The sequence below is a fragment of the Serinus canaria genome, chromosome 2 (genome assembly GCF_022539315.1).
Source record: "Serinus canaria isolate serCan28SL12 chromosome 2, serCan2020, whole genome shotgun sequence".
Classification (NCBI taxonomy): domain Eukaryota; kingdom Metazoa; phylum Chordata; class Aves; order Passeriformes; family Fringillidae; genus Serinus; species Serinus canaria.
In genome coordinates, this window is record NC_066315.1 from 41,810,136 (window position 1) to 41,824,023 (window position 13,888).

Genomic DNA, 13,888 nt, shown 5'->3' on the forward strand with positions numbered 1-13,888 from the left:
ATTAGTTTTCACAGCCCAAGCTGAAAATAATTCTTGGGCTGAATAATACAAGACAACCACGGACATCTGTCACAACTGAAGGCCACCCCCAAGAAGGGAGGCATGCACAAAGGCAGAACTTGCAAAACTTGAAGGTAAACTAGCTCTCTCTGATACATGTTTTGTGTGGCCACAGAAATTTATTGACAGACACCTGTATAAAAGATTATCCTTTCAAGACTGTTTTTAAACCATGCCATCCTAAGATTAAGCCTAACTGAAACACACTGCTTTGAAGAGTTTGCTTCCTTGAGGCTTTGGCTGAAAGGCAGCACAGTTGTTTTATCCCATTTAATTTAGGTGGTTTTCCTCTCTCTGTCTTTTGAAAGAGGTTTTGCCATCTCATGAATCTTTCTTGTCTCTTTCTGGTCCTTTAGTTTAAGCCTCCTCTAAAGCGGCAGCTCTCTCTGTCTGCACACATCATTGGTATTTCTACAAAACTCAGAAAGTTAACACTTCTTGGAGGGGAAAAGCAGCAAGAAGGAAAGTGCACCTTGTGATTTCTCACAAACTTGTAAAGAGCCTTTCAACCTCAGGTCACTTTTGTGCATGGTGGCTGGCAGAGAGATGAACCCTTTCCTTGAAGGATGGTTAAGGCTCTTCCTGACTTTTTGACAACGACCACATTTACATTTCAAAGATCTTCTCTTGCAAACAGTAAGGTAAATCCCATGGCATTTCCAAACTCAAGAGTACTGACATATGAGTTTTACCACTGCAGAGAGCAAGAAGAGCCCTCTCTTGCCCACTTTAAACAATTCTTGTTTGCCAACACCTGAGGGTGAAGCTACAGGTCGTTAGAGACCATATCTGCCGGAACAGCTAAACTGGAATGCAGGAAACTGAAGAATAAAACCAAATCTTTCCAGGGACTCAAAGTCACATTTTGCTAAAGAGATCTCTATTCTCCCCAAAAGTTTTTGTTTCTCAGAACATGAGTTTCTATATCCCCGAAAGGGCAAACTTCCCCCTGCCTCCAAGCCTTTAAGGACCATATACAATAATTTTACACCGAAGTCTTTGGTACTGCCCGGGGTAAAAAAGCAGCAAAGTTTCACCTTGATGCAGTTTGCCTTTAGCTGGTACTGGTAACTCTTCACTTGGATCTGTAGCCAGAGATCCTGCAGCAGGGAGCTCCAGGCCCACCCCACCCACCCTAAAAGCTACAGTAGCTATTCCCAAAATCTTCAGTACAGCTCTCTGGGGAAGCCAGAAGACGGAAAAAAAAAAAATTAATCTGTGATAGAGTTATTGCAATCCTCTCTGAGTAAAAAACCCCAAAACAAAGCAAAACAACTGCTGACTTCTCCAAATCAAACCCTGAATCTCCAAAGCTGTGCTTATTTCTTACTTTTGGAAAAAGGTACCACTTCTAACAAATTCAAACGTTATTCCCTTAAGGTTTCTCTATGGGAAGGGGCAAAAAATGCTAAGTCATTTCACAAGAAAGTAAATCAAAAGGGTTTGATTTTCCCTGTTTCAATGCTCCTCCTAACCTCTTCTGTTACCTAGATTAGGGGCATTAATGAAAAGAAACAGTAACTCTTTTCAAACAAATTTAGCTTTCAGGTGAAAAGAGGTAAAAATGAAATTCTCAATGACAGGATACACTAAAGGAAGCCTTGCTTTTTATCTAGACTTTACAATGACCACACTAAGCCACTAAAATGAACAATTTGGTTTAAACTTAAAGAATTTTTGTGCATTTTCATCAGCTTCACTTTGTGCTGTTAAATTACTGTGTTTCAGTAAAAAAATACACAGAAATGCCAAAAAAGATGCAAACTTGCTCTTCCTGGCGAGTGAATCTCACTCACTTTCATAAAATGTTCAAAGTCGTCTGGGAACAAGATGCTGTGCTCACCAGTAAATCAAACACACTGAGGTATAAAAAGGAGAACAGGAAAAAGTTCTCTGCTGCAGCAGCAATGAAAAAAAAAAAAACCCAACAAAACCAACAACAACAACAAACGTCCCTCCCTCCCATGTCCCCACCCACAGAACTGCAGAATGGTCAAGAACACAAATTTTTCTACAAACACCTACTACCATTTTCTCCATTTAAAAAGTTACATAGCGCCTTTCTTGGCTCAGTCTAACAGAACTCACCACACAAACCACCTAATGTGCACAGCAATTCTTGTTTGTGCATGAAACCCCATCGGGGGGAAAGAGGTAAAATGTTCTGAACTATGAGTATGTGGGGACGGGGAGGGGGCGAGAAATCGGGGAGGGAAGGGAGGACAATGAGGTAGATAGAATTCAATTTTACAGGCTCACTCCCTGCAGAAAAGGTAAGTACATTCATCTGTAAAAAAATTAAAGATGAGGTAGGTTTGAATTAACGTTGTATTTTTTCATTTTCTCTTAGAAGAATTTCCCTGAGACAGTTTCTTCCTCATTCAAACACAGATTAGAAGACGAGAATTCGATTGTTTCCAAAGTCGACCACGACAATCATGCCATCAGGGGTGACAGCTATACCTGAAGGACGGTCCATCTGACCAAAGCCGCTTCCCTGAGTGCCGAACTTGCATAAAAAGCTACCATTGGACTCGAATATCTGCACCCGGTGGTTCCTGGAGTCGGCCACGATGATGCGCCCTTCCTGATCCACCGCCACCCCCTGCGGGCGCAGGAACTGCCCATTGCCGGTGCCCTCGGAGCCCAGGAAGCGCGCCGACTGGCAGTCCGGATGGATGACCAAGAGGCGATGGTTGTTGAAGTCCGTCACTACCAAGTGGCCCTCGTGATTGAACGTCACACCTCTGGGGGAATCAAAGTGCTTCCAGAGTACCCCTTCGAAGCCGTACTTGTTAAGGAACACGCCGTCGGGCCCGAACAGCTGAACGCGATGGTTCCTCGTGTCGGAGACCAGGATCTTGCCCTCCGCGTTGACGGCCACGTCCCACGGGTAATTGAACTGCCCGTTCTTCGTTCCTTTCTCCCCGAACTTCAGAATGAACTGCCCCTCGAACGTGAAGATCTGGATGCGATGATTGTCCTTGTCGGCCACGACGATCCTGCGCGAAACGTCGCAGGCCACGCCGGCGGGGCGATCGAACTGGCCCGGCCGGGAGCCCAGCGTGCCAAACTTGTGATGGAAGGTCCCGCATGGCTTGAACACCTGGATGCGGTTGTTGCTGCGGTCGGCCACGATGATGAAGCCTTCCTTGTCGACGCTGACCCCCCAGGGGCGGCAGAGCTTGCCGTCGCTGTCTCCCTCGCTGCCGAAGGACAGCCCCGGCAGCCCGATGCCGATGTAGCTGCGCCCGGACTTCACCATCACCTTGAAGGGGCTGTTCTCAATGTGTTGGTTGCACATCATCACCGACACCAGGTGCTCTCCCTCCAGCTGGGGACGGTAGCTGACCAGGTAGGTCCCGTTCTGCTGATCGCTGACGTCTGCCCCAAAAAGGTTTCCATCCGGGCCCATGACCACTGCAGAGATCATGTCGCCCCCCGAAAGGCGAGGCTCCCCGTCGTGGTCGTAGCCGATCACGGTGAACGAGGCCACCTTGCCCTGCAGAGCACGCTTGAGACCTTCCCCCGTGGCTTTGGTCAGGGGGGCAAAAGCCCCACTGCTGACAAAGCCCATTGATTTGATGGCCATATACAGCGCCTGGTCAGGGGGGGTGAACATGATCCTGTCGTCTTCCTGCGGCTGGAGAAGGCCTCTGACGTTCTTCAGCTCCTGCACCTGAGCCAGCATGCGGTCCCGAGCCAGAAGAATATCCATGGTACGACCCTCCTCCAGGACCTGCTGAACAGCACTGATGGTGTTATCCAGCTTGTTCAGGTTCTGGCGTAACTTTTCAACTTGCAAGTAGAGGGACTTGGCCTTGACCTGGCGAATCTTTTCCACCTTGTGGGAAATGGGGGAGAGAAAAGCGCACTTACATCAGGACAGACAGACCACAACACAGATTTTCTTCAGTCTCCCTTCTACACAAAAGCCAGTTGGACAGTTGCTATAGCATGCTGACACACAGCTGTGGAACAAACCTCTAAAAATCCCAATGTAGACAAGAAGAAAAAAGGAAAACAAATTACTTATCCAAATTTAGGATTATTAGTCTCTCCCAGCCTCCGGACAACACCATACATTCCTGCTCTGTAGATCTGCTGCATCAGAGTGACACTTGAGAGCGAATCACTTGCTTACTAGTAATTATTTGCTTCCTCAAATGCTATTCTGTTTTCTAGTTGCAAGGTACATGACAGATCATCCAAAGGCACATCTCATTCAGCCCCCGGGCAGGACAGAAGTTATTGCAGCCTCTCAGAAGAACAGAGGCTGACGCTTCACGAACCAGAACTGAGACCAATTTCAGAAGGTGAGCTCCACTGAGCTGGGAGTCGGCACCAGCCAATGCACATGGGCTCCTGTCATTCCCCTGCCTGCCAGAACTGTTTTTTTTTTTTTGTGTGACTGGATAACACCAGACATTTATCTCCAGGGATTTTTAGGGTCCAATTATTTTAATATTTTCTTGTAAATATTGGCAGTCATGCTGGGCTCGTGCTTTAAAACAGGATGTTTTGTGAATGTCACTTCAAATAACACAGAAGCTTGCTGCCAGTCCCTGCTTGAGAGACTGAAGTTGGTGCAAAAATGCCTGTTTTGTAACTCATCTATATAAGCCTGTGTCTACCCTTACTTGTGAAAAACCACTTTGGACCATCTGGCAAAGACACCTGCTGCATAAAGCTAATGTAACGTGTCTTTGTTTTATTGTTGCAGAAGTACATTTCCTGATGTCTGAATACTTGCTTGGCCTCAGAACAGTATCTGGAATGCATCTGAGTGAAGGAAGACTCAATGTCTGAAGACTCCTTGGTTAAACACTGACTAGATAACACAGGGACAAACATGCTGTAAGTTGAGGTATGTAGGTTTTACCAAGCTGTAAAAAAAATTTGGAGATACTTCTTCCAATCAGTAATTTATCCAAGACACATTACTGATCTTAGGTCTTGGCTAAATCCATACTCAGCCCTGGCATACAAAATTGTTTATTAGCAGGCTTGACACACTCAGTTTGTTTTGCTAAAAATCATTTACCACCACCATGTTTCCTTCTTAAAATAACGTTTTTCAGCTTGAAGAGAACTTTCTCTCTGTGCAGATATTCCAACAAAGTGCATTTGTACAGCACAGCAGGATAAAAAGAGCTTAGGCACAGATCCTACTCCTCCTGTACTAGGAACACCTTAAAAGACAAAGCTGCCAAGCTTCCTGCAAGAGGTTAACAGAGAAAATCCAAATCCAAACTCTCAAAAAAGCAGCATTCAAAGTACACTAACTATCTGAAGTGCAATTTTAATCTTGTTATTGACACTTACAAAAGAAAACAAAGTTTCTCTTGCAGGGGACCATGACCACTGAATTACTTTTCTGGAATAAGAAACTTGCCTGTTGCTTCCTTTCCTCCTCTCAAAATACCACGCATGCATTGTTGAGCTGAAATGAGCCCACCAGCTCAGAATTGTGCAGATACTCTTTTCTTATACTAGTTCAAAAAACATGATTAGAGGGAGGATGCTATCTTGATTGACAGTAAAGGTTTTTAAGGATGGGGACAGTGAAAGTTGGTCTCACAGAATTTCTACCAGCCTTTCTAACAAACAAAAAAGAGGACAGGACAGGATATACCGCTTTGCTCCTGTCCTTTATGAGGAGTGGATTGGAAAACCAATTATACTGTCTACCTAATCCTAGAGCAGGCATTTTGAAGACATTGTTCAGAGGGGATCTCCTCTCGGGGCAGCTGCTGAGCCAGCAGGGGGAGTGCCCAGCCTGCGAGTGGGGCTGGGCTGCTGCCAGGATCCAGCAGCAAAAGCCCCACCGGTGGCTCCGGTTAGGGAAACCTGCAGCTTTCCCTTGGATATCAGAATCTGGCTGTGTAGTAGTTTGAGCCATTTTTCAGTTTGAAAAGCACTTGTCAGCAGTACAAACCACTAATGTAAGGGTGCATACCTTCCAGAGCAGCTCACACTCCCGCTCTTCCAAGGCCTTCTTGTGTCTAGTGGTCACTACTTTGACTTCAGACTGCACCACCTTCGCTTTCATCTCGACCTGCTCTGCCACAGCCTGGGCCTGCTCAATACTCAGCTGGGGAGAAAAAAGACACACACACACACTTAGGGCTTGACCAAACCAAATAAAAATACACCAGAGGACTCCTGCTTACATTTTACATTACATGTAAACGTAATTACATTTAATTTTACATTCACATTACGTGTGAAATTACTTGTCTTCAGGTAAAGGCATAAAGTGAAAACCCTAAGTTTCTTACTAGGCCTTCTGCACCCATTCCATACACTGCAGCCTAAAAACTGACAGGATAGTTTAAATTTATCTGTCACTTGGAGTTTGCACCTTCATTGTGCCTTGCACCAACACCACAGCACTAAACTCCCTGTGCAACTGCAGCGAGCAGCTTATGAGGTGAACAAGAGACTTGCACAGAAATTCACACTCATGTTTTCTTCCATGCAGAGAACCCAGCTTTTCTACCCCTCGAAATGGTTCATACTGTTGTTGTGTGATGGGTCTGCTTCCAGTAAAAAAATGACACTGTAGGGAACAGACTATGGTGTCTATGCATTTGAGCTGCACAGAAACACCCCTAAAAGAGTATGGAGATAATAAATTTAAAAAGAAAAAAGAAAGAACAAATGGTTATCAGTAAAAAGGATTCATATAGTTCTTCACACCTTGGGTAGAGGTGTGAATTATTTCTAATATTCAAATGATTTCTAATATAACCTTGCAATGTAAATATTTTAAGAATATTCTGTAGTAGTATTCTGCAGAATGGACCCAGAAGAAGCATGTCTCTTCCCACCCCCCCCACCCCAACCCCAAAATTAAAAATAGTTTCCTCAAAAAATCTGTCCTAAACTACTCCCAAGTTTCACAAATTATTACAGGAAGAGGCATAAAAACAAAGACCAGGCAAATCTGAAGGATCACAATTCCCAGTGGAACAGGTTCGATAGCAATGGCTAACAACTTTTCAACACCTTCGTCACACAATGAACCAGAAGATGAAGCTGTGACCCTCTGAGAGGTTGAAAAGAGAGTAACTTATTAATTACAAAATTCTAGAACAAGATGATGGCCTGTGAAGTTATTCAGCCTAAAAAGGGGGGGGTTCTTCCAAGTTTACAGGCACTGGAAGGGAGGGCACTGAGAGGGCAGAGCCAGGCTCTTTCCAGAGGTGCCCTGTGACAGGACCAGAGGCAATGGGCACACACTGAGACAGAGGTTCCCTCTGAATATTAGGAAGCACTTCTTTTTCCTCAGAAATGCAGGCCCACTGAAATCAGCTAAAAAGGAATTTAAAGGCTTTACCATACACTCAGAACCTTCAGGAAGATGCCCTCATTTTAACTGTACTTATGAGGATGTACCAATCTAAGAATCTGTTCCAACAATCTATGAACTATCCAGTGTGATCCAGCATCCACACTGTCATATTTCACTAAGTGGTTGTTAGTATTTCTGAGCTGTCCATTCAGCAGCATCTAGTTTATGCCAACAACTGGAATGCTAAAACATAAAACCTTAAAATATAGCATTACTTGGACATTTTCATTCTAGGTAAGTTATTTTAAGGCACCTAGTCTGAACTAGACTTATTCTTCCAGGTCACATAAGAGATCCTTTTCTGAAAGGGAAGACTAACTTTAACTTGGCCAGGTCTCTCTGGAGACAAGTTGAAGACAACTCTGACAAAATCAGACAAGACAACATTTCTATCTTTACCCCAAATAATTTTCCTGCAAACTGTCAGGGGAAAACAGGAGTGCTACTTGACAGCCAGCCTGCAGCCCAGGGCTCAGTAAGAAGAACAGGTCTTTCAGCTCTTCCTCCTCCATGAACTCCCAGAGCCACCTTCACTACAGTTTTAACAGGGAATGCCTCCAAACTCACACAGCCTATATATCCCAGTCCCACTGGAGTCCAGTCCTGCCCTGCCCTGCCCTCTCACAAAGCTTGTGGCAGGCAAATTCGACAAAAAATGAAAATCTCATCACAGTTAGCAAAGTAGACATGAAGCCACAACTGGACATGGGTTAAGACTTCATAAAAGCCAGCAGGCCTCAGACCCAGCTAGAAGAGGTCACACATAAGAATACTGTGCCTCTATCACCTCTTTGCCATTCAGACACAGAAGCTGCCCTACAGCAGGGAAAAAGCATGCATTTCTTCCCAAAACAGACATGGATTCCCATCAAATACAGCAAAACACCTTCCTGCTCTTGCAAAGAGAAAGAGGTACCCCTTTGAAAAGTGTCATGGAAACTATCCACTCATATTCCAATTTTAACAATCATGTCTGTGAAAGCATAAAAATCTTGATTTACTTATTTTTGCTTTTTGTACTCAGTACCCATTTAGAACTATGATCTATATATTTGCATAGGGATGCATATATTCCTATACTTTAGGGATAAGAGCAATCCCAACTTCCCTCATTAATCCCCATTAAAACCAGAGTCCACCTTTCAAGAACTCTATCATAGCAGGAGCAGCAGCGATTCCCTGTGGATGCTGGGATCTTTCAGCTGTAGGAACCAGTGATGCACCAACCAGTTGTCTACCAACTACTCAGGTCATCATCTGGATTTATTTTTACTTGCCCAAGTATGAACAGCTCAGATCAGTGGGGGATGCCCAAAATGCTAAGATTCTAATATCATCCAGGATATTGGTGACGTTTTGGTAAAATTCACTCTGCCTAAATAAGCTAGAAGAGCCTAGGAAGGCTGACCAGCAAGTTATCTATATCTGAAGCAAAAGCCAAGAGCATTAAGGACAACTTTTGGGAGTCTTCTTCACATGGAAATCCCTTCTTCACTTTGATTGCTGTAAGGTGTCAGAGTTCTGCTATGAAAAGTCACTCCTGCTGTTCTGCAGGCATCTTCTGTGCTGAACTTGTGTTGGAGAGGTCAGCTTTTTAGGAAGCATGTTAAGCAGCAGTGCTTCTTGCTCTGGTCAGACACCATACAATCTTCTTAACAACAAATCATTGTAAAGAAAAATAGCTTTTATCGTGCTCTCCCCTCGTGGTATGTCAGTTTTTCCAGCGCTAGTGAATTAGATGGTCAATCAGTTCACACTCTTGGGAGGGAGAAGACAACGTTTGTGTTTATCTAATAATTGTGCTGGGTTACTGAATGTGAGATGGAAAACAACTGTTTTGTTTCCTGCTGCTGGCCAATAAAGTAAATGATCTATTTCCAGCTGCACCTCTCCACCTCTGGCTTCTCAGGGCTCTAAAGATGGCCAACACCACTCCCCATTCTATTAGAGATGTCACCAGCGCCTTGGGTTTGTTAAAAACAAGCAAAAACAAGAAAAGCACTCCTTTGCAGTGTATCTGTAAACTTTAGGGTTGAAACTGGTACTTCCAATTCCTCAAGAGCAAATTGAAGTAGCAGCAGTCCTTGTGCAGGTGACATGTTCCAGGGGGCCACCACACAAGGACACTGCACGCAGAGCTCCCAGTGAGGCAGACAAATTTGTTTGCACAAAGGACAGCAAAGCAGACATCCATCACTAGCTACTGCTAACAGCACGTTTCAGTTCTGAGTAAAAGCTGAAGGGCAAAGTTGTATCAGAACGTGGGTGTCCTTCACAAGCTCCCTTTAGGTGGACTCCTCTTTAGGTGAGCTCCCCTTTATCTGCATTTCACCACCTGAGGGAAAGACTAGTGATGATCTTGCTCCAGTGGCTATGGCAACTGATGGCACAACATGAACCTATGAAGAAACCAACTGCAAGAGCCAGAAGTAGCAGGGCAGCATTATAGAACTTGGCCATGCTTCTGGATGCCTGTGCTGACTACAGAGGTGCCCAAATCAAGACTTGCCATTTTGTAGAATGGCAACATTCAGTAATTTTTTTTATTTCCTGTCTTCTGTTGAACAGTAGGAACCAGAGCCTCAAGTTACAAAAAAAAAAAAAAAAAAAAAAAAAAAAAAAAAAAAAAAAAAAAAAAATTATATTATTTCATTTTTACCTAAATATGCCTAAAGGATATTTAATGTTCTAGACTTCCAAGTTTTCACTAGTGCTGCTTTGTTAAATGAAAAAAACAAAATATGATCAGAAGCATAAAATGCTCCAGGAGAAAGAAAAACTGTTACAAAGCTTGTGCTCTGAAGAGCTACGACAGAGGTGCTGACGCCCTCGCTGAGTGGTTTCTGCTGTCTGACACTCAAACTAAATCAGTATGTCCACAGTTATGCCCACCCAGCACACAGTCATTTGAAGAGGCTGCCTCAGGTCTCTGAAACAGCAGGGTGATGCAGGTGCTGAGCCATGATCCTAGATCACACCAATTTAGTCCAGGAATTTATCCAGCTGGACAAACTGCAGCACAACACACCAGAGTGGCAGCACTGTGAGATACAGAAAGGCTGCAGATGGTAACTGTACTGCAACTCAGCAATGCTGGCTTGCATGAACATATTTGAAAAAGTCCCTAGGATTTTTTTATTCCCTCCATCCAAAGATGGGAGGGAGCTATAATTTTTCAGCCACTAATTCCAACACTTAAGTTTCCCAATCTCAAGCTTTCGAATGAAGTTGCAAATGTCTGGACAAAAAATTCAAATTCAAAAACAAATTTTGGTTCTACTGAGGAATTCTTCAGTATTTGAGGGGTGAATGGACCACAGGTATTGAATAAAGAATATTAAATGTACACTTTCCTATCTCCATATGGAGGGTTTGCAGTTTAACCATTAAGGAATTTGAGACAAAGTTAACCCTAATCAGAGGGGAACAAACAGCTGAGATGCTTCTTCTCTGACAAACTCCTTTCTGGATTTTAAATGTACATTAACTACAAAAAATCCTGAAGGAAACTTTTTGGTATGTCTCAAGTTAGCCCTCTTCCACCAAATGGAAGGTGTTCCAGCCATAAGTGGTTTGTTTGTTCCTTAAGGCACAAAAAGATCCAGTGGGCTTGTTTCACTGAACTTTCCCAGTTACTTATCACTGTGCCAATGCAGGATAAAACAACCAGGATATAACAGATGGCTTTCTCCAGCATCAAGAACTGGGTACAAACCTCCTGATGTTCTTACACTAGAAAAATTAACTGGAAGATCCTACATAATTGCAGTGAAAGGTGCCAGGATTTGCAGTAGTACTGGTGCAGCTGTAGCACAAATGGCAGTAGCTGGACCAATTTAAAGGTTTCAGTCTAATGTGTGTAAAACACTACAACATCCTCACTAGAAGTTCCTCACAAAGAGTAATTTAAAAGAAGGAGGGGGGGCTGGAGGCCAGGTTAACTCATGCCAGATACAACTAAACAATCATTTTGGTTTGTGCTGCAAGAACAGACTTTTTGCCTACTATTTTAGGCAGAACAGTAGTTTGGACAGTGACACATGTCAAATCCATCTTCCCCGGCAACCATCTGCTCATATGCTGCACTGAGCAACTCACTGAAATACCACACAGAACAGTGACTGAAAGTACAAAGAAATTCAGCCTCTTGATATAAATCCCAGCTTTAGAAAAGCACAATTGACTCCATTTTGTTGACAAAGCTTCATTTCAGATTCTCAAACCTGCAAGCCTGACTTCAAAGCCACGCACGAGGCTGCCTGAGCTAACTGAATGTGACAACCCCAAAAAGATCCCTTGCAGCACAGCAGTGCCATCCTTCTCAGGTATCAACCTCCCAGCAGCACAGATCCATATGGCAACCCACCGGGAAGCTCCCACCCAAGGACAGAGGCTCAAGGCAACAGATCAGCTTCCTCCTCTGGCCAGCCGAGTTTCTTACAGTACCCCCTCACCCCCTGTAAAGGTGTTAATCTAGATCATACCACTTCCCCCACAAACTGGGAGGGAAGCTCCCAAGCCTTTCACAACAGATAAGAGAGCAGCTCCTGCTATGTTCTGCACATGACCAGTCTCACCGGGCAGCAAGAAACTTGTGTGGTCAAGCACCCCTGCAAAAACAATTACAGGCTCAGCTACGAAAGAATTTGGTTTGTTTTCCAATAAACACACTTTTTTAAGACATCTGAGATGAACAGATTAAAATGCATTTTGACATGTTCACCTGGAAATTGACCCTAAATGAACATGAGCACTCAGTGCTTTACTGTTACGCAAGTGCATTAGATTACATGCATACATCCATACATATATATACAGTTACACACGTATAGATGTATTTTAGGAAGGTGACATTTTGAAGAAGCCATCTATCTTTCACCATAACAGATTTACGTTCAGTTTGTGACCTAGTCCTTGGAAAAAATTCTGAAAGAAGACAGCTAAGTGTGCACTTTCGTGAGGTAAAACCAGGCAGTGGGACACGCTCCCCACATATAGAAAGGCAGCAGTCCTGATTCCTCCCACACCATTTATCCAGCGTCAACTTTGGCTTCCATATCACCCTGTGAACCAATCTGAGTCTCTGAAAAGGCTGGAAAAGTATCCCAGCTAGGAGTATAGCTTTCTGCTGAAATAAGAAAAGAGTCCTACCAGCAACCCAGTTGGATGTTGCTGCTTCATTCCCTGGCACCATCAACAGTCCTTGCAGCACTGCAGTGAACCAGCCAGGGGGCTGACCCAGCCAAAAAGCAAACCCACAGAAAAGCTACCCTTTCAGCTGGGTCAGTTCATCACACAGGCACAAGTTCTCAAGTTAGAGACTGGCTTAGGAATGCAGCCCAGGACCATCATAGCACAAGGAAGCATGGAAAGGCTTTCCACTGCTGCAGAAATATCACTGAGGGAAAAAAAAAAAAAAAAAAAAACAAGCTTCTTGCTCTTTCTTACAGAGGACTTCCACTTCCTTGAAAAGTGAGGTTTAGGTTTGGACTCTTCTGGAGTGACAGGCTACATCAGGCTTCAGTGGATCAAGAGGTTGAAATGTATCCCAACTCACAGCTTTTTTTTTAAGTCTGAAAAACAATCTTTCCTCCAAAGCCACAGGAAGAGCTTAAATAAACATTTCTTCCTAAAAGCCTTCAACTTTGCTTAACCAGATACTCTCCAGCCAGTTGACTCATGGCTTGATTTCCTCCCTCCTGCAACGCCACCCTTCAAACTCCACCTTTTCCCATTTACCCTCAACTACCCCTCCTCATCCATCCTCAACATCTCCTGCCAGGGGAGCTATCACTTTCAGAGCCTATTAAGAAAGAGTTTATGGCACAGCAGTGTGTATCAGTCCCACTAAGAAGTGTTACTACAACATATTACTTTTCAAGCCTCTCAGAGCTCTAGTCTTGTGTCCCTCATATTACAGCTTGTACTGGCATTTAATTCTCTGTTGACTATTTCCATACTTTTAAGAAAACCGCTCAAGCCAATTTATTTTAATTTAGAGACTACTTATTTTAGAGTTTGTTTTGAATTCATGCTGACACGCTGTCTCCTCCCTAGGATAAACACACAGCTTCACAGCCATGTTGTCCCAAGAATAAGGAGAGCTCTGCTCCATGAAAACTTTGAGTTGAGCACCTCTGCTTTTAACAGCATCACGTGCTCTTCTGGTTGCTGCTGATGTTGCTTCAGGAGTAGCTGGCTTGGGCTGAACAATTTTCCCATTCCTGCACATGCAGATTTCTACTCTATTAATTTAATCACTGATCTGTTTGCTCATTACCCTTGTGCAGTGGTCCAGATTAAAAACCCCACTAAACTAATGAGCAACTCAGCTCTTGAGAACATGGTTCATTTTACAGATCTTTACACAAAGCTGCTCAGCTAATATTTCCAAGACAGCCTCTTAACCTGGATGGGCTGTATCCAGACCTGGGCAAAGCTGCATGAGCTAAGTTCAGTAGAGTTGCTTGT

General features: G+C 43.8%; 1 protein-coding gene across 1 annotated transcript in view; it reads right to left on the reverse strand.

Annotated features, from left to right (window-relative positions):
- Window positions 1-1,221: 1,221 nt before the first annotated feature.
- TRIM71 (tripartite motif containing 71) overlaps window positions 1,222-13,888 on the reverse strand; it is a 55,652-nt gene continuing 42,985 nt past the window's right edge. Inside the window, exons 3-4 of the mRNA XM_050971628.1 lie at window positions 6,020-6,154; window positions 1,222-3,904 (exon numbers count right to left, since the gene is read on the reverse strand). Of these exons, the coding sequence (XP_050827585.1) occupies window positions 2,453-3,904; window positions 6,020-6,154 (1,587 nt within the window). The 3' untranslated portion in view covers window positions 1,222-2,452. The remainder of the gene's footprint in view (window positions 3,905-6,019; window positions 6,155-13,888) is intronic.